The sequence below is a fragment of the Aplysia californica genome, unplaced genomic scaffold (assembly GCF_000002075.1).
Source record: "Aplysia californica isolate F4 #8 unplaced genomic scaffold, AplCal3.0 scaffold00048, whole genome shotgun sequence".
Lineage (NCBI taxonomy): Eukaryota > Metazoa > Mollusca > Gastropoda > Aplysiida > Aplysiidae > Aplysia > Aplysia californica.
Genome location: NW_004797318.1, coordinates 1,618,197 through 1,642,625, shown reverse-complemented (window position 1 = coordinate 1,642,625; position 24,429 = coordinate 1,618,197). Strand labels below are relative to the sequence as shown.

Genomic DNA, 24,429 nt, shown 5'->3' with positions numbered 1-24,429 from the left:
GCCACACATGTGCTGGCCACCGTTCAAACCTCTCCTGATCCCGGCACACATTAAGTTAAGACATGTTGTCATGTCTTATGCATGGGTCAACGATGCATGTGTTAGTGTAAGAGAAGGCTTCTGATTGGTTGAATAAGATGTACACAAACAACTTCATTGAATCCGAATGTGCTGTTATGTGTGAGTTAATTTGTGAATTTCAATGAAAAAAAATCCAGAAGGCTGCTTAAACAAATTGTTGTACCCAAGTTTCACTGTATCTTATCTAACAGGTTAATACTATAATGACTTACACCTGATTAAAAAACGGAAGTGATCCCCCAATAAATCGATCATAACATTTAAAAAAATGATTTATTTGAAATAAAACACTGGTAAAAAAGTTTTACTACATCTCTAAAAAAAGGAAAGCCAAAAGGCCACTAATGTTTGCACCTTTTTTCTGACTGTTTTTTGTGGCTACGATATTAAATACAATTTTCCTACATAAAATCACTTATCTCTAACCCTTTGTGCCATGACCTCCTCAGGCTACCTTGCCTCACTGCCTGAGCTCCTGAGCGATATATTACTAACATTCATAAGAATGTCAGAATCACATTCCATATCCCACTCAGGGTAGTCCTTGTCATTACCATCATCTAATTCAGAAAGATTTTCAAAACAAACAATAACGTCTTGTGTAGTAAACGCTATTTCCCATATATGTGTTTTTTCTCAGGCAGCCTGGGTTGAGAATAGGGTCTCCCTGACCGCTGTACCGGTGGCAAGGCATACGGGCAGTTTTACGCGCCACCGGTGTACCGGTGACAAGGGCTCAAAGGGTCAAGGATACCTGTAGATATCATGCGTTCCACCAACCAGTTTTTTAAAAAAGGCACTTGTCTTTTAGTTTTAGTAAGAGTTTTACAGCACTTGCAACACAATAAGGTCATCTAAGTGCCGAAGAATAGATTATGTGTTACAAGAAAGTAACATACACAAAAAAGAAGGAGGGGAGAGAAGGACGACAGATGTTTGACAGGAAAGAAGGAGCAAACCACACCAGAGCACCCGCCAACCACCCACTGGCACTTGTCTTCCATAAAGAATCAAACAAGAGCAAAATAACAACTTACAGTTTCCACAGTTTCTTATTCCAACTCATAAAAGAAAACAGGAAGCAAGATGGGACTCTGTTTAGGGCAGAACTGCTTTGTGAACGTAGATCACATGCACAGCAGATGACCACTGGAGGTTGTCAATGTAACGCTCCAGCAGTGCAAGAGTCAGGCCCCCGCAGTAATCCATAGTCACTTTGGTGGTCGTGCCCATAGTCGGCGCGTCAATCAACATCGACTGCGAGGCATGTTCTTGAAAAGACTGAACTGTGCACTTCTCCAAAAAGCTCACGTACACCAGACCTGCAAAAAAAGAAAAAAAAGATAAAAAGCACCAAAAAACAGAAATATTTTCAAATGTTACACATTGTTATCTCGTTGAGGACACACACATTGTGGTCATCTGACAAATCTCAAAGACCATGTTGTTTTGGGGCATTTTAAAGAGGTTTATCACTTGATATTCTGTCACATTTTTCAATTCTCTTGTCTTTATCTGGATTTCCTGTGCAACAATATGTTCATGCCCACCACCGATCTGTTTTGTGTATACTGGTTGTTCAAAATGTGCAGCAACATCGCCTTTGGTCTACTGCTGGTCCGACATATGTGTCCGCTATATGCTTGAAGAGTTATAATCTCTGGGTCAAGTAACAGTCAAACTCTCACATAAAGAAGTTTTACCCCCCCCAACATAATGAATGCTGCACCATCTCTAGATCTATATATGCCTACCATTTAAGTTTAGCAAATCCAGACGGTTACACGACAATTTTCTACATTATGAAAAGGAGACACTGAAGTCTCCACCTAAGATCCCACCGCTTTTGATCCCGGTAAGATCCCACTGTTTAAAAAAACCCAGAATTTTTACTGTATAAAAGTCACCCCTATGATCCTGCTCTGATTCACTGTGAAAGTCTACATTCGGCGAAGATCCCGCATTAAAGATCATAATTTAGGGAACAAAAACCCAGGCGGGCACAGCCAATCAACCAAGAGTGAAAGTTTACGGACATTGAACTACCCGTTGCATCACAGATCAACTCCTCTCGTAAATGTAAATGTGATCACGGGTGCGTTGTAAGTCACGATGAAACGGTACAATGTTTGCCCCCAATGGGATCACACCAAGGTGTGAACTCGCCGAAGCATTTGTTTTCTCAAAACATCGAACTTGCATCTGAGCTCTCCACCTAAACTTACATCACACGCTGGGTGGGTAGGGCCTACAAGTTCGCTCCTGGCGGGATCACATCCAACTGTGAACTCTTCGTTGACTATTGCAGCAGTTGTCTCTACTCCCAAATTTGCGAGACAGACTGAATTTTAATTGGTGTCTTTTACAATAGGCCCTGGTTTTGTCACAACGTAATGATGCATAACAACAAAGGCTGGGGAACTTGATCAGAGATGGACAGCTATAAATTTTGGACAGGCAAAGGGGAGGGGCAACAGGATAAGCGTAGATCTTGAGACCCACGGTAGGATAATAAGTGAAAATGGCATGCCTTATACCACTGTGATACGTAAAGTTGATCACTCTTTGCTAACCTAAGTCATAAACCGACCCAGGGGTCACGTCAGTTCACTTTAGAACGAAGGGAAACCATTTTACTGGTTGTGTGCCTGAACATGGGTCACCTTAGATTCTTCCCTTGGTGTGCGGCTAAGATCCCGTCCGCCTAAGAACCCGCATTTTCCTTGCTCCTGAGCACCGAGATCTTACGCGGAGACTACTATATTACAGTTGTATCTAAATTCTCTGCCTACTGTTTTCTTTTTTCTGGGATTCAGACAGAACTAATTTCTGTTGCAAGAAAAGCACTATTTGTAGTGATGACAGAAAAATATTTAAAGCTGTCAAAAGTATGAGAGTGGGTCTTGATTTATAGTATCAATAGAAAGAAAAATAAAAGGACATCAGAATTACTGGCACAGAGCGAAGTGACAATGATAAAGAACCATTGTAATGTTTAAAAAATAAATACATTATAATGTAGAATAAATGTCATGTTAATGTCCCCCCTTTGGGAATGGCCTAAAGACACTTCAGTCAGTAGCACCGCCCCGGGAGGTAGAATAATGTCAGTCTCCTATTTTTAGAAACATCCAATGTTGTTACGGGTTCATCAGAGGTGAAAGAGGCCAGTGCAGCAAAGTTAGGAGATTCCTGGTCAATTAACACTTGATAGCCACACAGCAATACTGCCGTAAGTTGACAAAAGGCTTTTTTTGTCATTTTTAGTGCCAATTTTTAAAACCCTTCCAGCCCCATGGGCATATGTGTGAATGAAAGACAGCTGCAAGAAGGAGCCAGGGAGTAGCAGTAGAAATGCTGCAGAAAGAGTCAGGAGGAGGTGGGAAGGGGGGCAGAAAGTGGAGATGAAAGTAGATAACAGAACATGGTTAAAGAGCAGAAAAGGAAGTGAAAGGATAAATTTTCCGAGAGAAAAAATTTTTCCGTCGTTGTCCGGATTCAAACCCGGGACCTATTGAATGAGAGGCAAACACCATAACCTCTAGACCACGAGAGCCCCCGAAAAGAATTAGAAGGATCAGTCCACACAAGAGCACCTGCCAACTGCTCATGGCTGAGAGAGAGAACTTCTCAACTTCTTTAGTTTTCATCTATTTTTAGTAAGAGTTTCACAGCACTTGCAACACAAATAGGGTATATAAGAGCTGAAGATTAAAGGTGTTACTACAAGAGAGTAAATCACACAAAGAAAAGAAAGAGGAGAGTAAAGGAAGATAGAAATATGATCGAAAAGAAGGAGCAAACGACACCAGAGCACCCGCCAACCACCCATGCAGAGAAACTGAAAAGAATTAGAAGGACCAGACCACACAAGAGCACCTGCCAACCATCCATGCCAGACAGAAAGAATTTCTCACCTCCTTCAGACACAGCTGCAAACAGGGGTCCGTAGAAGGTGAAGTCTCTGACGCGGTTATGGTAGAATGATGTGTTCGCCCTGGTAGGTTGCAATGAAGAGCCTTTTAATACCAGCTGATGAAAGTCACTGAACACTGGTTTGCCCTCTTTATTCTTAGAAATGTCAGTAATCCTGATGAGACCATCATCTGAAATCAGTACATTGAAGTGAAAAGGCATGCACTGACACAGTAACATCCAACTAACTGGCGTTTGTCTGTTCGTTTGTTTTAGTAAAAGTTTTACAGCGCTCGCAACTGCATAAGGTCATATGAGCACGCGAAAAAAAGTTGGTTTCATTCGCAACAGTTCTCTGCACGGCTAGGCTCGAATCAATGATCAGATTTTAAATAATTAAAAATTTTGAGGTAAAATAACAATCTCAAAAATGGTAATCCGCTCTAAAATCAAAATATATGTATTTACAATTTTCCATAAAGGCCAATGGTCTTTATAAAATCAGTTTATTCTTAGTAAGTGTTCTACGGCACTTGCAACACAATAAGGTCATATAAGAGCCGAAGATTAGAGGTATTACAAGAGAGTAACAAACACAAAAAAAGAAGGAGGGGACATAAGGACGATAGACTTTTGATAGAAAAGAAGAAGGAAACCACACCAGAGCATCCGCCAACCACCCTGTTATAAAATCAAGTATTCTGTTGGGATCAACAATGGAAAACAGATCTTGCAATTTTTTGCATCTAAAATATTTCCTTCAGGTCTCTCCGAAGTCTAGACATTCTGTTAAAATATATCTAATGATAAAATCTGAGTCGCAACCGACACAGAACGGCTTCTCATCGCCCTGAAGGAGGTATTTATGTGTCAGTGACATGTGTCCGATGCGTAATCGAGTAAAAATGACTTCGTCTCTTCTGGAGAGGCCAGAAGGTTTTCGCAAACCCAGTTGGGCTTACTGTTGTGTAATTTATTATTCTCCTGCTTTTTCCAATGAGTCTCTCACAGACTGGAGGTGTAGTTTTTGACTTTATTTTTAAAGTCAATCTGTGGGAGAGTGTTCGTCGTTGATCCCAACAGAAGGGACAAGGATTCTTTCGCAAGGAGGTCCACTTGTTCGTTTTCTCGGGTGCCCACATGTCTAGGTAGCCACGCATACACGATATTGTTCCCGGTTTCAGCCAAAGTGTATATTTTTTGTTGTAACTGAACTATTTTTGGGTGTAAGAGTATGTAGTTTGTAAGTGAGGTGATGCAAGACAGAGAGTCAGATAGGATAAGGATAGATTAAAATTTGTTAGGAGAATTTTCTACCGAGTCCAGTGCCATGTCAACGGCAGTGGCCTCTGCAGAGAAAATGGGGCTTCGGGATGGAGTCTCCTCTGGTGAGTACAGTTTGAAGACAGGGCAGCGGCGCCAACAGCGGAGTCCAATTTAGAGCCATCTGTGAAGACAAGCTCCGCACAGGGGTATTTTTCTATAAGTTTTTTGTATTCTGCTTTAAATATTTTGGTGTTTATGCTTGCTTTGTCGGGTGTGGTCAGCAGTAAGTCTACTTTTGCCTTGGTGAGGTGCCACGCAGGGAGGTTGGGGAAAAGAAATTGTTGGATGTCTTGTTCGGAAAAGTGTATGTTTTTGAGGTCCTCAAGGATTCTGAGGCCGAAGGGTTAGATGAGTTTTTCATTGTTTTGGAATTTGTTTATGGTTTCTGGGTTTGTTTTAAAAATGCAGTTGTGTGCGTTCTCTGGTGTTGAGCTCTGTTTAATTGCGTATTGTAGTGAGAGTTGTGTGCCTCTGAGTGTGAGTGATGGTAAGTTTGCCTCGGCCTGGAGGCTCTCCACCGGAGAAGTGTGGAAAGCCCCCAGAGCGAGGCGGAGTCTTTGGTATTGCACTGGGTCTAGCCTTTTTAGGATGTGTAGTTTTGCCGATCTGTAGACTTGACAAAGTAGATCTTGATTTTTCTGATCAAGCCTTGGTGTCACAAACACTTACATTAGATCACAATCGCGACGGGCAAAAACGGAGTGATGTACCGCGGCTAGGGTTCACTGAAAAGTCTTGCTGGTTTCGTCACTCCATAAGCAGGTTAATTTGCGACTGTTTACCAAATCTTTACAACCGTCACGCCACATTTACTATCATTTACAACCTTTACGACCAGAGCACTGAATTTAACGACTTAACGACCTTGCTGGACACCCTGACATTGACACCTTTCATTTAAAAAAAACAAAAAAACTTTTGCATTGTTCTCAGAGCAACATGTGTTTTACACCTACCCTAAAGCATCAATTACGTTTTTCTGACAACAGCATTTGCATCTTTCTTCAGTTAGTGTCAATTATACGTCTTGCATTGACCAGTAACCACACCTTTCAGATATCAGCTCTTACAAGTTCCTAAAAAAGGTATTCTCTTGACACGTAACAGAACAGAATCAGCCGAGAAGAGGCACAAAGAGAGAGGTGTGACGGGAGTGTATGGAAACATGATTTTGCTTTGCAATGCCACTGAGTCGAGCCATGTACCCACCTGTCAAGATTATAAGCAGACTGCCCCTGAGAACCATTTTTTGCACACAACTCCTCAGCTGATAACACGCGTATATCTTTGGCAGCACCACATCAAGCGGTTCATTGTCTGGGTTGTAGTTTTCTTTGAAATTCGTGATCGCTGTAGCAAACACGAGACGGTAAGATGAATTCACAGCCACTAGCTGAAAGAAAATTTTACACAGCAACAAATAGAATAAGGCAAACATATGTACATTCTCTATACTTAAGGTGCTTTGGGTATGGTTTCCCACAGAAATGACAGTGACAATTACAAAAATTGCTTAATCTCAACTGGTTCTACCTGACAACTGTAGGAAATACTGGACTGTTAATCAGTACTCACAAACCTTGCCTAAATGAATATGAATACAAGGATCATGGAAGTTTGTTACATTACACATGGACTTATCTGGACACTTGACAAAATGAGTGTGTGCCTCGAGAAAGATTCCCATTGTCGGAAATTTTGGATTTTGAAATGAAGGCACACTCTTGTGGCAAATTCAATGCTGAACACGCTGATGAAAATTTTGTACAAATATCTAAAGTAGTTTTTAGGATATACAACATTTTGTAACACAAGGCGTAAAAAACAAAAGTCTGGAGAAAAACCCAATTTCTAGCTCATTTTTAAACTTGGTAAAATACAACATGCAGCAAAAATGATTTTAAAAAAATTAAATAAGCCTCAAAATAGAGTAAAAATGTTTTCAATATAGTTATTAAGAAATGGTTAAACATCTGTTTTTGGATGGAACTAAATTTTTGACCAAGTACAATTTTTTTGGCCTTTTCATTCCGTTGCTCAAAAATAGCTTTGCTGACAATTTTTACTGGGACCTTTCTCCAGGCACACACACAAATTATGGAGAATTAGGTCTATACACTGTGTCATCTCGCACGCATCTTCCATGTGACACTAAGACAAGGTAAGAGAGCAAAGCAACATTTGCTGGTATTACAGAACATTTTCTGAGTAAATCTGAAATGCAATACAAGCAGTTAATTCTCACTGATGTACGTCGACTTTGGTATGGAAGCATGAAATCTATTTCGCAAACCGTGCTACAATATCCTTTTGCTATAGTTTTGTGTCTGAAGTACGCACAGAGGTACTAATGTCCTTTTCTCACATTTCGGCAGGGTTGCCAGGTTTCAGAGTTCAAATTAATGGAAAATGGAAGCTAAAGTTTAGTTATTTCCTTAGCTTGAGAGTTTGTGGAAACAGAAAATATACATTTTTGTGCCTTTAATCAACGTTTTTAAGTACAATCCACACAGGAATGTGCTCTTTAATGGACATGAAAGGTGTTGAACCCAAAAACAAAAATTCTATAAAAATTCCCAAACCGGCGGAAAAATGTCAGTTTCTTCAGTTTCATTATTTTGACAAGCGCCTGATTTCACCACACTCCCGCATATTTATAAATTTCAACAATACCAGTGTTTATAATAGAAAGGTGGATACATAGGCCCATAGGCTTGTAAAGTCTGTTTTGTTCTAAAATTAGCCTGTCAATTTTACTCACCCAATTTTCGCTCATCGCCATATTAACAACTGTGCTGTCAGGAAAGTCTATTGCCCGGCTGTATACAGATTTGTCTTGCTCCCAGCTGTCCCATAGAAGAAGTTTATCTTGGCCTTTAAAACTTCTTCCAAAGAAAGCTTTGAAATGATTCCATGAGCTGTATAAAAAAAAAATTAATATAAAAAAGGAAATAAATCAGTGAACAAAAAAGCCGGCACAATACAAACACATCTATTTTTTTAAAAACTGTGCTCGCAACTGCATAAGGTCATATGAGCATGCAGGCCACATCAAACATTTTCAGTTGGGAGGAAATTTAGAATTTTGCGCGGGTGGCGGCCAAAGCCTACTCTTATCGATTTGAGGACCACCAAGGGATCTTTAAAGAGCGTAACTTACACAAAGGACCTCCGAGATTCTTTTGCCCTTGCCCGAAAAGGCTAGGTGTAGATCTTTCTAACCACAAGATCAGGGGTGTGGCTGAAAGGCAGCAGTAAGAAGGAGCCAAGGAGAAGCAGTAGAAAGGCTGCAGAAAGAGTCAGAGCCAAGAGGAGGGGGCAAAGGAGGTGAGGGGGTGGGGGCAGAAAGAGGAGACGAAAGCAGACGCCAGATCATTGTTAGAGGGCAGGAAAGGATGTCATTTTTCCGTCGATATCCAGATTTGAACCCGGTACCTACTGAATGAGAGGCCATGAGAGCCCCCTCACAACATCTATGTACAGCACACAAAAAAATTAAAGTTTAGTAAAAGGCCCTTGAAAACATTTTGAAAACAGATTGAGGATGTGTATAAATTTATATTAATTTAACTGACATGATCTAAAGAAAAAAAAATTCAATGATCCTGCCATCACACTAGTCTACCACCATCACAGCAGTCTACAATTGCTCCTATGTCTTGTCTTGACTAGCTCCATTTCGAAAAAATGAAAAAACGTGTCTCCATTTTACGCTGAAATTATGCCATTAACTCTCTTGCCTTAAAGCTTCAAGACAGGAAGTAATATGATGTGACATGGAATCATTATAAAATAATTTTTTTAAAACCAGTAAAACATTTCTTTAAGGCTCTTTCAAAATTTGGGTTCCACTTTACATCTAACGATGGAAACATGTTCATTAAAAGGAAAACTATGAGATAACATGTGCATGACGCGTTGTCAAAAAGACTGGCTGAAATCTCGGGTCTATTAAGAGAAAGTGGTCATATTTCTTAAACATGGAAACAAGCTGATTACTTCCTTTAATCTTTTTGCCAATGTGCTTTATTTAAACAATAGAAACAAAAATAAAATGAATAACATCTTTAAAATATTTTTTAAAATAAGGAGTTAACTTTCAAGACAAATTTTGATTTGAAAATGACAAGACCCACAGAGAATTCAAGAATGTGCTCATAAAAACCCAGAAGTATTGGACAATATCATTTCCCAGCAAGAAAGTCATTTATAAGAATACAAATCATATCATGTTGATTAAGTACAACACTCACAAGTTCACACTATTTCTTTCATTAAAAATTTAATAAAATTGAAAGTAAAAAAAAAAAAGTTGGTCTTAAGCATTTAAATTTCAAATGTGAATCATATTTGTACAGACAGAATACTTTAGTAGTGCTACTATTTGGCTTTTAGAATTTACAGAATGTAGGCTCCTTACTCGCCAAAAAGTCATATGTAACAAGTAGAATGTACCTTCAAGAGTCAAGAATTGTAACTAGAAAATTCATGCAAATTTCTCTCCAATAGACTGCTTTACAAGTACTTCTAAGTGCTGTTCATACAGATATCTGGAAAAGAATATATTATTTTGCCTTTTGTCTCTGACAAGATTTGCATTTTGGGTGTTATGCAGACTATTTGTGACATAGGCAACATATATTTTTTCCCTCAAGTTTACGAGAAGCTCTCAGACGCAGGATAGAGGTCCAGACTGCTGCTGTACGCATGAGCCACAAAAGTACAAAGGAACAAGAAGAAAGAGAAGAGGTACAGTACAGAGGCAGTGTTTCAACAACAAAGCTACTTGGCAATTCGTAACTTCCACACTTCAAAAACTTACCACTGAACATGTGCATCTAATGTGATGTTGACTACTTCATTTTCTATATGACAAAAGTACTGGGAACCAAGCACTCTTCCTGAGGAGAACAACATCTACATCTGTAGAAAGCATCACAATATAAATTATATTTATTCTTGTTTGTTTGCTTGTATGAAGAAGAAACATAATATAATAACGATCATATACTCATGTAGCATAGGGGAAAAGTAAGTTTTAGTTTTAGTAGAGGTTTTACGGCGCTCACAACTGCATAAGGTCATATGAGCGCCAGAAGATAAGAGGTGTTACAAGAGAGTAACAAACATAAAAAAAGAAGAAGGGGAGATAAGTACGATAGTTTTTGATAGGAAAGAAGGAGCAAACCACACCAGAGCACACGCCAACCACTCACCTTGTTTGTTTGCTTGTGTGAAGAGGAGAACATAACATAACTATCATATACTCATTTAGCATAGGGGAAAAGTAAGGCAGACAGAAACGACAGAGGGAAAGAAAAGTAAGACCCACCAGTGGCAGCCTCCAACCATCCATAAACCGTAATTCAACTACCCTTTGTCATGTCTATCCCTGTCTATAACATGACATCACATATAACATCAGGGATGGAAACTGATCAGTCCCAAATTTACTGAACATTTCACGGGCTATACAGATTTGGAAAAATACACTTATTCAATTGTAGATTAGTACACGTAGTAGAATGACTCATCATTGAAAGGACACTTTATGGAAAATGACGGAGCAAATCAAAATTATGGATTTCCGTAAATTTACAGAAAATTTCCATACCTGTAATATGGGGAGTATACTTTCGCTTCAAAATTGACCCATTTTCATAGGTTTGGGATATACTTTTGGACTTCATTTTTTAAAAAGTCACTTGTATTATAGTTGCCGGTAATCATTCCTGAAAGTGAATGAATTTTCTTTAGTCGTCTATTGTGCAAAACCGAATCATCAAAATAGACATTCACAATGACTACTGAGCAAATGATAAAAAGTCACCTGCAAAAATGGTAACAAAACGAGGATATTCACATTCATAGGCAAAACTCAAATTTACCCCATCACCACTTTAGAGTCTTCTTCTTCTTCTTCTATCCCGTGGTTGGGGCAACCGTTGGGGCACCACTGCATTGGAAAACCAGCTCTCGCCATCTATTTTTGTCCTCTGCTCTCCTCAGATTGTCACCCATCGTCTTTCCTGTCCACTCTGTGATGTTGTCCTCCAATCTCCTTCTCTGCCTTCCTCTCTTTCTCTTTCCTTGTACGATTCCTTGCAGGATTGTTTTGGCAAGTCCTGTGGATCTTGTGACATGCCCATACCATTTTAGTTTTCGTCTCTTCCCTGTGGTCAGTAGATCTTCATATTGCCCTACTGCGTTGGTGATTCTCTTTGAAACGTGGTCTTTGTACGAGATGTCAAGGAGTCTGCGGTAACATCTCATCTCCGTGGTCTGAATCTTTTTCTCTAATTCTGCTGTTAGTGTCCACGACTCGCAGGCGTATAAAAATATTGAGATGACCAGTGAGCGCATTAGTCTAATTTTTTAGCTGTGCGTGATGTTTCTGTCCCTCCAAATAGGCTTCAATTTTGACAGCGCAGCTGTTGTTTGTGCGATTCTGGAGAGAATTTCTGGTCTTGAGCCTTCAACTGAGACGATAGATCCGAGGTATTTGAAGCTGTTGACGGTCTCAAGTTTCTCGCCCCTGACTTTGAAGTCCGCATTGATGCCATTGGTGTTATTGGTCATTAGCTTGGTTTTCTCGGCACTGATCTCCATGCCATAGGCTGCTGAGGTTGTATCCAGCCGCTCCGCTAGTGTGGCGAGCTCCTGTTCTTCTCCTGCTAATCCATTGATGTCATTGGCAAAACGCAAGTTAGTGATTGTCCTGCCTCCAATACTGATTGTTCCACTGTGGTCTTCCATAGTGTCAGTCATGATTCGTTCTAGGAAGATGTTGAAGAGAGTGGGAGAGAACAAACAGCCTTGCCTCACCCCGACCGTCGTCCTGAACCAATCCCCCATGCTGCTGTTAAGGTAGACTGCGCTGCAGGTCTTGTCGTGTAGTTGTTGTATGACGTTGATCAGGTTGGCGTTGATGTTATATTTCCTCATGGTAGCCCATAAGGCTGCATGCCAGACCCTGTCGAAGGCCTTTTTAAAATCCACAAAGATATGTATAGGTTTTGTTGGTGTTGGAGGTACCTCTCGCACAGTATTCTGAGGTTGAAGATCTGTTCTGTTGTGCTGCGCCCTGCTCTAAAGCCTGCCTGCTCTTCGGCAATGATCTTCTCTGTCTGTGGTTTCAATCTGTTCAGCATTATCTTCAACATAACCTTACTGGGGTGGCTTATTAAACTGATGGCGCAGTAATTCTGACATAGTTGCAGGTTACCTTTCTTGGGGAGTGTAATCACTAGTGATTGTGTCCATGCCGTTGGCCACTCTCCTGTCTGCCAGATCTTGTTGCAGATGGCAGTCAGAGTGCTTATCAAGTCCTTTCCCCCTGCCTGTATCAATTCACCTGGGATGTTGTCCACTCCTGCTGATTTCCCCTTCTTCAGTGCTTTAACTGCTGCTTCAACTTCTTCTCGAAGGATTGGGTGGTTATCCATGTTGGTTGCTGGGGGAACGTTAAGAATCTCGGGGTTTCTCGTGGCTTTGTAGTTGTACAATTCTGAGCAGTATTCTGTCCATCTTTTCAAAATGTCTTGTTCTGGGTATGCTCTTAGAGTGAACAAATGTGGAGACTTTTTATGTCACAGCAAAGTCAGAAGACAAAAACAAGAAGACAAGAGACTTACCCGCCACGCTCGCTCCCGTGGAGATGTGTCCCACTTCAGTTGTTCGGAGTGAAGCTGCGTAGCACAGTTTGTTCACTGCCTCGCCATTTATATTGTTGGAGGTAAAGTACACCATTGGTGGCCATGATTCGGCAGGAAATCCCTTGATTCTCAAAATTTTATGACCTTTCAGCTGATCAGCAATTTTCATAGCACCATCTGGAATTTGAAAAAAAAAATTTACTTTAGTTTAGTTTTAGTGATAGTTTTACGGCACTTGGAACACAATAAGGTCATAACAGTGCCGAAGATTAAAGGTGTTACAAGAGAGTAACAAACACAAAAAAGGAGGAGAGATAAGGACAATAGATGTTTCATAGGAAAGAAGGAGAAAAACCACACCAGAGCACCCGCCAACCACCCACGAAAAAAAGACTACTAAACTAAACATTAAATAAAAAAGAATACAGGGCAAAGTCAACTTTTTAAAAAATCCCCAAAACAAATAAGGACAAAGAGGTTTTGCTACTATAACAGAGGTTGATAGGCGGAAAAATAAAAATGGGTGTGACAACGCAACAAGTGACAGAGTCCCAGTGTCATCTTTCACATTCTCACTACATCCCATCCAGACAGCCAAAGAAGAGGGAGTTCGAGCCAGTAAACTACCTTTGTGTTTCCCATTGTGTAGATAAATACAGAATGAACTTCATCATTTATTTCACCAAAGGTAAAATGTTATGGTTAGAGAAAGCTTGGCCTCCTTTCCCCCAAAAAAAAAGCTGTCAACCATTACACAGCCTTGTTGTGAATAATTGAATGTCTGGCACCTCCACCCTTCCTCTACAAAATTGCCTCATTTCAGACATTTAAGAGATAGGTTGCTTCAATCCTGCCAGTGAGGGGCTATCTGTTCTGAGTGGGGTACTATTGCAGCGGAAAAAACCCAGCGGGAACCTTACAAAGGATCTTAAGGGGAGGAGCGACCCTTGATTTTGAAGATTTTGGGTCAGGCTATGCACACTGTGATGTTAGCTGATTTTTGAAGATCAACCAGTTCTTTGTCTAAAAATGGCATGGAGACGATAGAGAAAGTCTTTATTCTCCTCGTAAATTGCCTTTGAAAACATGAGGGTGGGTTAATGTAGTGAATTTTCACAAGAATTGTAGTTTTTTTGCAAAATGTCATTTTTAAAGTTTATTTCCTACTCCTTCTTTAATTTTCATACTTTTGACATGAAACTTTCAGGAAACATAGATGGCAAGGCAGCTATCAATGTAACAGAGAGATATTTGCGGAAAGGTTTTTTATACTTTGGGAAAATTCTCATATTTTTTTTTCTTTTGCACTTATTGAAAAAAACTCGCTGTTACGCTGATGGGGTCTGGTTCAGGTATACTCTCACCATATTTGGTCAAATTTTGTCAGTAAATAAGAAAGCCTCAGGGATTTGAAACTCATTGTTTATTTTCAAGATGGCGGCCGTTTCGATAGCAACCGCTGTCGCAACAAACATAGAAAATGGTCCTCAAGGGTCACTCCTCCCGTTAATATATTATTTCTTGTGTTTTTGATTGTTTTTAGTGTGACAGTGCAAATTCACCAGTGCAGTGTTTTGAGTGAAGCTCCACCATTGAGACAGGCCTACAGTTCAGCCACGTTAAAATGCCTAAGACCGGCAGGCAGAAACATGTTTTCAATGTCGTTCTGCCCCGTGAATTGAGACCACGTAAAAGGGGAAGGAAGGGAGGAGTACGTTCCAAAGCGAGCAGAAAAACTTTTAAACCGTTTTTACCTTCAATCTTAACTGGTAATGCAAGGTCATTAAATAATAAAATGGATGAACTCTTTAGTTTTAGTAGAGGTTTTAAGGCGTTCACAACTGCATAAAGTCATATGAGCGCCAGAACATTAGAGGTGTTACAAGAGAGTAACAAACATAAAAAGGAAGGAGAGATAAGGAAAATAGATGTTTGATAGGAAAGAAGAAGCAAACCACACCAGAGCACCCGCCAACCACCCACGGATGAACTCTGTTGTTGTTTTTTTATAGTAGAGGGTTTTACAGTGCTCGCAACTGCATAAGGTCATATGAATGCCAAGGGGTGGGTGTCAACAGAGAAGTCTTTACAGGGAATCAGACTTAGACTGCTCACCTCTCTAGCTTCAACAACACAAGGTCTGCTTCGACTATCAAGGCACCTCAAAATAGCAGGTCACAAGAGAGTGACAAACATACAAAAAAAGTAGAGGAAAATGACAATAGTAAAGATCAGGAAAGAAAAAGCAGCAGTTCCCTGTTGTAGATCAGGCACAGTTATGAGCGGGACATGAGTCAGCCCATTTACAATTCTACTATGCTTGAACGAGAAATGTCCCCCCTTTGGGAATGGCCTAAAGACACTACAGTCAGTGGCACTGGCCCGGGGGGTGATGAACTCTGTGCAAATGTTAGGTTTATGCACGAGTATAGAGAGGCCTCGCTTATTTGTTTTAGCAAGACATGGTTCATGGACAGTACTTGTACCAACAGTGTGGACATTGACGGATTCCATCTAGTACGTTGTGACAGGACGATAGACTCAAACAAAGAACGAGGCGGAGGAGTGAGTGTGTTTTTTTAGTTTTAGTAGAGGTTTTACGGCGTTCACAACAGCATAAGGTCATATGAGCGCCAAGGGGTGGATGTCAACAGAGAAGTCCTTACAGGGAATCAAACTTACTCTGCTCACCTCTCTAGCTTCAACAGCACAAAGTCTGCTTCGACTATCAAGGCACCCCGGAAATAGTGGGTCACAAGAGTGTAAAAAACATATAAAAGAAGTAGAGGCAAAATGACAATAGTAAGGATTAGGAAAGAAAAAGCAGCAGTTCCCTGTAGTAGATCAGGCACAGTTATGAGCGTGACATTGACGAATCAGCCCATTTACAATTCTACTGTGCATGAACGAGAAATGTCCCCCCTTTGGGAATGGCCAAAAGACACTTCAGTCAGTGGCACTGCCCCGGGGGGGGGGGGGGGGGGGGGGGGTGGTAGTGTGTGTGTATGTGAACGAGAGGTGGTGCAGCCGTAATAATATTCATGTGAAACGGCAACTGTGTACACCTGACATTGAATGTGTAACTGTTGTTACACGCCCATACTATCTACCGAGGGAATTTTCTAAGATAATAACAAACATAATTTATATTCCACCACAAGCCAATGTTAAAATTGCCACGGACACTTTGGTCGAAATGAATCATGAACAACAGTCTTCTTGTCCAGACCGTGTAATAATTATAACTGGGTATTTTAACAAAAGCTCTTTAATAACTTCTGCCCTCCCCACTTTCCATCAAAATGCTAATGCACCAACCCGTGAGGACAAAACTATGGACTTATGTAAATGTTTCTAATGCTTACAAATGTATCTCTCTAGCTCCAATAGGAAACTCTGATCATTGCATGTCTCTTTTATTACCAAAGTACAAACCTAAATTAAAATCTTCGAAGCCAATTTTAAAAAGTTGTCGCCATCTGGAGTGAAGAAAACAGGGAAAGCCTGAGAGGTTGCTTGAATCAACGGACTGGAATTTTTTAAAAGATTCATGTAATAGTATAGATGAATTATGTGAGACTATCACGGGTTACATCAGGTTTTGTGAAGATCTACATTTATCTAAAAAAGATTCTACTACCTCAATAATAAGCCATGGGCTAGCAAGGAGTTAAAGGAAATATTAAAGAGAAGAAGAAGGCATTCAAACTGAAAGATCAAGACAAATTAAAAACAACAAATAATATGTTAAAGAAAAAATTAATAAGAGAGTGTAAGAAGGTTTACAAAGAAAAGTTACAACATTTCACTTTTAACAACACAAAAAGGACGAGGCAAAGTTTAAAAACTATAGTTGGAGACATACCAAGACGGACAAACATTCCTACACGAGACACGAACCCAAGTCAGTATGTGAACAAACTGAATTCTTTTTACGCTCGTTTTGACAACCACAACTTCTCCGACCAGCTGACAACTGTCAAAGAGACGATTCATAATGACAGCACAGACGACAACTACAACACTAGGACAAGAGCAAGGAAATTTTTGTGAAGCTCACAAAGCAAGTGGACCTGATGGAGTAAAAAGTAAAATATTTACATGTGTTTTACAAAGTTATCTCCCATCTATACTTATAGTTTCAGTATGTCTTTGAAGAATGAATAATACCACTCTCATGGAAATGCTCTGAAATAATTCCAGTTCCAAAGAAACAATGCAAAATTTGAATGACCCAAGATCTGTGGCTTTAACATCAGTCCTTATGAAATGTATAGGAAAACTATTTCTGAAAGAACTGAGGAAATCAACAGAAGACATACAGGATAACATGCAATTTGCCTATCGTGCCAAGAGGGGCGAGAAGGATGCCATTCTCGTGTTCTTAGATAACACCTAAAAACACATAGACACACCAAGAAATTACTGCAGGATACTTTTTGCTGATTTTTCATCTGCTTTCAACACCAATCCAACCCCACATAATGGTTTCAAAATTAATGAACATAACATAAACAAGAACATTATAGCTTGGATTCTTGAGTTCTTAACCAATAGATCTCAATATGTAAAATTAAATAGTGTAAAATCCTACCTAATATTTATGAACACCGGTACGCCCCAAGGTTGTGTAATCTCCCCTGTCTTGTTTACGCTCTACACCAACGACTGTACTTTTGATAACAAAAACATCAAACAAATAAAATTTGCAGATGATTCCACTCTACAAGGTCTATTAAAAACAAATGAGAATGAATACAGGGACGCTGTAAATTTACAAATTGGTGTGATAACCACTTCCTTTAACTAAATGTAAAAAAGATAAAGGAAATTGGTAATAGACTTTAGAGTAAAAAAAGACCAATTGCAACCACTATTTATTAAACATGAGGGGGCGTAACAATCGACCACAAACTTGACTGGCATCCCCACGCTGCTCTTGTGCATAAAAAAGTAAATATCAAAGAATGCTCCTTTAAAAAAATTAAGAAGTTTCCGTGTTGATAATAAGATTATGTCCCTTTTATACCATTCTATGATTGAAAGCGTGCTATTATTTTGTATTTGCTGCTGGGCTGGGAATTGTAAGGTGAAAGATAAAGAAAAATTTGACAGAACCATTAAGAAAGCAAGCAAGATCTCTGGATATGATTTTACAAGAATTGATCGAAATGTGTAATGCCACAAGTATAAAAAACATAAAAAGCATCATAAACGACCCGTCACACCCCCTTTCCATGCAAACTGTGAGATCACGCAGTGGCAGATATGTTCCTCCAAAAACAAAGAAAGAAAAATATAAAAGAAGTTTTTTACCATCTAGCATAAGGCTATTGTCAGAATAAGCATAATGTTTATCGCTCTTTAGAGTATGTATCTATATATAACTCCAAAGGTCTTGTAATCAAATTCCTGATGTTGTTGCATGATACATCTGATGTGATATAATGTACTCTTGTCAGCTTTACTTCTCTTTTCATATTGAATTTTAATGAGAGTAATATACATGTATAATTACATTTTTTTAATGTATACCAGCATGTGTTTTTATGGTCCAGTTCAGGCAAGAAAAATTTCCCTCTGGGATAATAAAGTATTATCTTATCTTATCTTATTCGCATTGTTTGTGTGCAAACCGAAAAGCCTAACAGACACCTGTATTGTTAATGTTTTTTGGGGGGAAAAAATCCCCCAAACTAGCTTGATTTTTAAAACACACAGACCAGAATAGCTAAGACCACATTGTCCCCAATAATTGAAAATCAACACTGCTCACTTACCGACAAAACAAATATCTTCAGTCAAATGCACGTGCATATTGCGAAGAACATAAAGGGTAAACCAGCTACGACACTGCACGAGCCCTACAGACTCTTTCAACTGCACAAACATCGTCTTCAACGCAAAGGGAAGGATCTGTCGCCAGTATTTGGTGCACGCAACAGTCTCCAGACATTCTGGAACAAACTCCTTCTCCAACAACCTGACATCAAAAGAAAAGAATTTAGCAATGAACAAATTCCTCAGTTTGTGCAATATCCATGAGAAAGTAATTTAGCTTAGGGAATCACAGTCTTTTTCTTTTTTTTTTTTTTTTTGGGGGGGGGGGGGGGGGGAGATGACCCAAAACAAAATTAAAGACCAAAATATTTGTCCTTAGGAATACTGAGACTGGGATGGTGTGTTTGTCCCCCAAGGGATTTGCTGTCAAGTTCAGTGAGCCTTGCTGATGGAAAAATACAGGTGACAAAACAAAGGATATTGTCAAATTGGTCACTTTTAAGCACAAGGGGGTTATCCCGAAAAATGCTGTATTGAGGAAATCGAAGGTAAAGTTTTTGCCCCTTGTCAGTTTCTTTTAAAGATCAGGAGAGTTTTCTCTATAACCAAGCAAATATGCACACCAATGAAACCAAACTTCTCCTATGGGTAGTGCAAAGCCAACTCTTGGTGTAGGTCAAGATTTCTGGAAACCACCGAAATCTGGGTTAGCCCGCTTGTCCTTAAAAGTGACCAAAATATCTTCTCTCCTTAATTATTGAAGAAAAGTTCTCCAATTTTAGCAGAATGTCTTGTGTCAATTTGTCTTAACAGATATTTTTGTAAACACATTTTAGCTGTATTCTAGAAAATTCCTCAATAAATACTAAAATTTTAAAACTCCCAGGGGGTGTTTCTACGAATTTTAAAAGGTGTACATCCCATAAACTGGCATAATAAAATCGTTTTTAAAAGCAATTCCCTCCATTTTTTTCTAATCACGACATTATGCTTATTGAATGCACGTTTTGAAAACTTTTAGTCCAAAAAAGTGTTCACAATCAATTTAATTTTTGATTGGAAAAGAGAAATATCAAGGTTTTACAAAATTATTTATCCTGAATCACCCTGTATTTCCTGAAGGGCCATCTTCCAAAGGTGAGAGTTAAACACTTTTCCTACCGTGAGCCTCGCGGCTTGCGGCTCGCGGATGTGGCCTCGCTGGACCGAGAGCCACATAATATGGCTCAAGTGGCTCGCTATCTATTCCAATCCAGTAATGAAAAGACAAGAAATTCTTTGCCGATCCACATTTACGAAATAATAAATAGACTTCCAGTTAGCAGATATGAAAGAAAATATAGCACTGAGAGACGATTTTGAGTTATTTCAGCACTTTTTTCTGTCCACTTCGAAACATAAAAATGAAAAGAAAAAGTGCTCCCCTGATTTCAGTAAATGTCTCATATTTTCACTTTTATAATAGCTACATATACATAACTTTCAGCATTTCTTTGCATTACTTGAGGCAACCTACCTGGGAAGTTTGAATGATGTTGTTGTTGAACATTTTTCGTTATGACCTTTCAAAGCTTAAAAATTGTTGATTTCATATGACACTTTCTATATTGCATAATCACTTTTAGAAACCCCAAACTAATATAATTGTTGAAATAAATATTCAATATTGTACCACCATCTGATAGATTATCTTTTTACCTTCAGTTTGAAGGGCCATATGTTATGGTTTGTGCATGTTTAGTAGGATGTTTTGACATTTTCCGCTTGTGAGGTAGGAGGGTAAAAATAGGTCAGGGCAAAGCCCTGGGCCAGTGGTGGATTTTGGCCTGGCAGGAAAAGAGTTAATTGAGATTGACAAAAAAATTTGGAAGAAGACTGAAAATCACATCATGCAAAGAATGCTACTTTTGACTTAGCCAAAAACAAGCTTCAACATTGCTCTGCAAAAAAAGTTCCATACTAGCATTTGAAATAAAACTAAAACTCATTAACCCTGCACGTGAGCCACAACATAGTATTTCATGATCCAATCCTTACTCCAGAAAGGAAGTGGGGAAAGACTGAACTCCTCCATGTCATTAATCATGTTTTGATCACAATACTAAACTAAATGGACATTTTTAGTTCCACATAAAAATTTAATATGTAGCATGGACAACAAAGTTATTAAAAGTAAGATTCATACTTGATCCATATTGACGGATTCGATGAGTTTTCAATATTGTCTATGATGGCTTTGAAGCGCTTACACATACTTCGCAGTCTGATAAAACTGACGCCATCTGTATTGCAGAAAATCAGTTCCAGCAGTTCAGTTGGAAGCTGTGAAAAATTAAAAAAAACTGTTAAGGAAAAGAATTACAACTTTTCAGGAATGTGACTTTAAATGAACAAGGCAAAATCTAAAGGTAGAATGCACACATTTACTCTAACAAATATTTTAATTAAAAAATTTAACTAATACATAGCATTTGTATTGCGCATAACCCCGCTCGACAGCAAGCTCTATGCGCTTTACATATATTATTACCCCAGCAGACCATAGAACACTCCGAAACATTATCAGCTTCCCGGGAAACACACAGTGCAAGCAGCTGATTAAGCGTTCAAACACTAACAAACTGACAAGATCTTTCACTGTCTATAGCTGGGTACCCATTCCCACCTGGGTGAAGTGAGGAAAAGTCATGTAAAGTGCCATTCCCAAGGACACAACGTCGGGTCCCTGACAGGAATCGAACCCATGACCTTACGGTAGCGAGTCTGAGAGCCTAACCACTAGGCCACCGACTAGATTACACCCATTCAGATCCACCTCTCCAGGAGCACTGATAGCTCAATCAGTCTGTATCACAGAGGACTACAGATCAGAATGCCTAATAAAGGGACGTTTTAGAGGTTGAGTTGTATGAGGAGTACTCTAAACTGGGGTGACTTTGGCCACTTTTCTGGCAACCTGCTTCGATAACTATTTTAATCCAACATTTAAAACAGTACAAATTTTTTAATAAATTCATGGGGAAGGATGGTATACACTGAGTGAATGTTTTTCTTTCATTGATTATTTAATGTTTTGACAATAATGGGGTAATTTATATGGTGCCACAGCCACCCCGTTGTGGGGTGACTGGCCGGTCACTTCAATTATCATTGTAAAATAAGGTAAACTCTGGAATGGGTGAGATACGCCATTGAAATTACTAAAGTTGTCCTTTTATGATTGTCTGTAACACCAAAGTATGATCATGAATTTTGCTTTACTGTAGCAAAAGTCTGGGTGAGTTTATGGCATATGGCGAGCAAAGAGTGGTCATCCTTGAGCCTTGATGATTAATCAGTGGCATGAGGTATACCATTTTTATTATCGTATCGTGAGTCTCAATATCTACGCCTTTCCAGTTGCCCCTCCCTTTCACCTGTTCAAAATTTATAGCTTGCGTCTCTGAGTGAGTTCCCCCACCTTTGTCGTTGTGCATCATTACATTGAGGCAACCAATTAAAATTCAGTCTGTCTCGCAAATTCGGTACTGCTGCAATGGTCAGGAAAGAGTTCCAAGTTCGATGTGATCCTGCCTGGAGAAAATTTGTAGGCCCTACCCACCCCATGAGAGAAGCTGAGATGCGAGAGCAACGTTTGGGGAAAACAAACGCAATGGTTAGTTCACACCTCAGTGTGATCCCATCTAGGGCAAACATTGTACCATTTCACCGAGTTTTACAACGCCCATTATTCATTATGTGATCACATTCATGTGAGTGGTTGATCTTTGACGTGACTTTCAGTTCAGTCTCTCAACTCTTCACTTTTGGTTGATTTGCTGTGTCCGCCCGCGTTTTTATTCTGTAAATCATTATCTCTGAAATGTGGGATTATCTAACCAACTGTAGACCTCTATGTGTAGAATGAAGAGTGAATCAGAGCGGGATCTTAGGGGTGACTTTGTATAGCAAAAAGATTAAAACAGCGGGAAGCGAACCGGGATCTAAGGGGTGGGATATAAGGCGGAGACTACTGTATTAGGGCCTAAAATTTCAACTTTCTCAGATAAAAGAACATCTTGCTCCACTGTTCTTTGCATGCATGTCATGTCCTTTAAAAAGGTCACAGAACCCAAATTTGAAATTGACAAAGAAATGAACTATCATCATTGTTTTACTGGGAACATCAAGCAAATCTTAAAAAACAACCCCCCTCCAACAAAACCATACAAATAAAGGCTGCTAACTTAGTTTAGAAACTGCTGAAACTGAAAACTGGTCCCAACTCTGGGCTACCTCTCGTAACCCTCTAGATCTAGATATCTAGATCTATATCTTCATTCAATTAAATCTAGAAAATGAATAGATTCTATATTGCTGTTTGGTAAACATGAATTTAAATCAACGAAGTAAAAGTACATTTTTATGATTTTAGAGGTACGTGTAAATTATTAGACTCAATGTACAACAATAACACGTTAATAATTAATACTTGCGTTCGTAGCAGATCAGGACCCAAATAACAATAACAAGTTTACCTGCGTTTGTTTGTAGCTCATGCGTTTGTAGCACATTTATCTAAATGTATTACATCTATATTTGTGAAAGTCCATCACTTTGTTGGCCGTCTAAAACTTCCGAACCACTTTTGAATTTGAAAAAATTAACGGTGGTTCAGAATCATTTAAAGGGAGCAGTTTTATTGAGGAGTCTGAAGCCACTATAGTTTAATTTTCAGTCTTTCATTAGTTTCGTTTAGATCAAATCTTGGGAAAGTCTGTCTTAGACGTCATTGTGAAAAAGTGGCGTTTCCGTTCACAAGCTGTGCGCACTTTTTCCACAATGACTTGATGATCGACGATTCTTTTAAAAAAGTCTGTTCATCGAACGTGTACCCAGCTAGTAGGGGATAATTGTCAGCTTTACTCCTTACCATGACAAGGAAAGTCCTTGACATGAAACCTATTGCGAAAAACAAATTCAGGAAGATAGGATGGGAAGAGATCACGCGATGTGCCGAACTGTCAGCGCAATTTCCGTTTAGCCCGCGTCCATACGTATTCGGTGCGTATGTCTGGATTGTCCAGGTTCTCAAAGTAATGCTCATGAACAATAACAGATAGATCTAGATTCTATCTATCTAATTTACTCTCACGCCAATATTTGAAGTGTCTATTCAATTTACGATTTATGTGTCGTACATTGAACAGTAACATTGGGTCACATATATATATAAATGTAATAAGTTGCTGTTGTTGTACATTTGAGTTCAATAATTTACGCACCTAAAATGCACTTTTACCAGGGGATATTTCTGCCGTATTTCTATACAAATAAATCATTACACTGTTGAGACTCGGTGGAGGAGCAGGCTGTGTCATACTCCTTGTCCTAGGTGGTTCCATAACTTCCGACTTGTTGCAGCGCTTCCAAGACAAGTGTCTCAGTTAACTCTTGGCTTGAGCTTGATGTTTCTAAAATGCAGAAGCTAACACCGCATACAAATAAAAACTGCCGCACGATTCTTTTCCATAACAAAGTTTGCGCTTTTTGCGTTTCATTATAGCAAAGTGAATACTGGTCACATTCACTTTCACTATGAATGAGTTTATATTGAGTTCGCTCTTGGTGGAGAAGTAACAGTCCAGATTTAGTCATGAATGAAAATGAAAGTAGGAAATAGACTAAATCT

The 24,429-nt window shown here is 39.3% G+C and overlaps 1 protein-coding gene across 1 annotated transcript; it reads right to left on the bottom strand.

Annotated features, from left to right (window-relative positions):
* Nucleotides 1-996: 996 nt before the first annotated feature.
* LOC101854778 lies at nt 997-24,372 on the bottom strand. Its single transcript, XM_005092554.3, has 9 exons — nt 24,083-24,372; nt 20,944-21,080; nt 18,758-18,960; nt 12,957-13,154; nt 10,145-10,223; nt 8,084-8,240; nt 6,532-6,715; nt 3,999-4,187; nt 997-1,403 (listed from the first exon to the last, which is right to left on the bottom strand). Exons 1-9 carry the CDS (start codon nt 24,140-24,142, stop codon nt 1,180-1,182), a joined length of 1,431 nt encoding a protein of 476 aa, XP_005092611.1. The 5' UTR covers nt 24,143-24,372; the 3' UTR covers nt 997-1,179.
* Between the last annotated feature and the right edge of the window lie 57 nt (nt 24,373-24,429).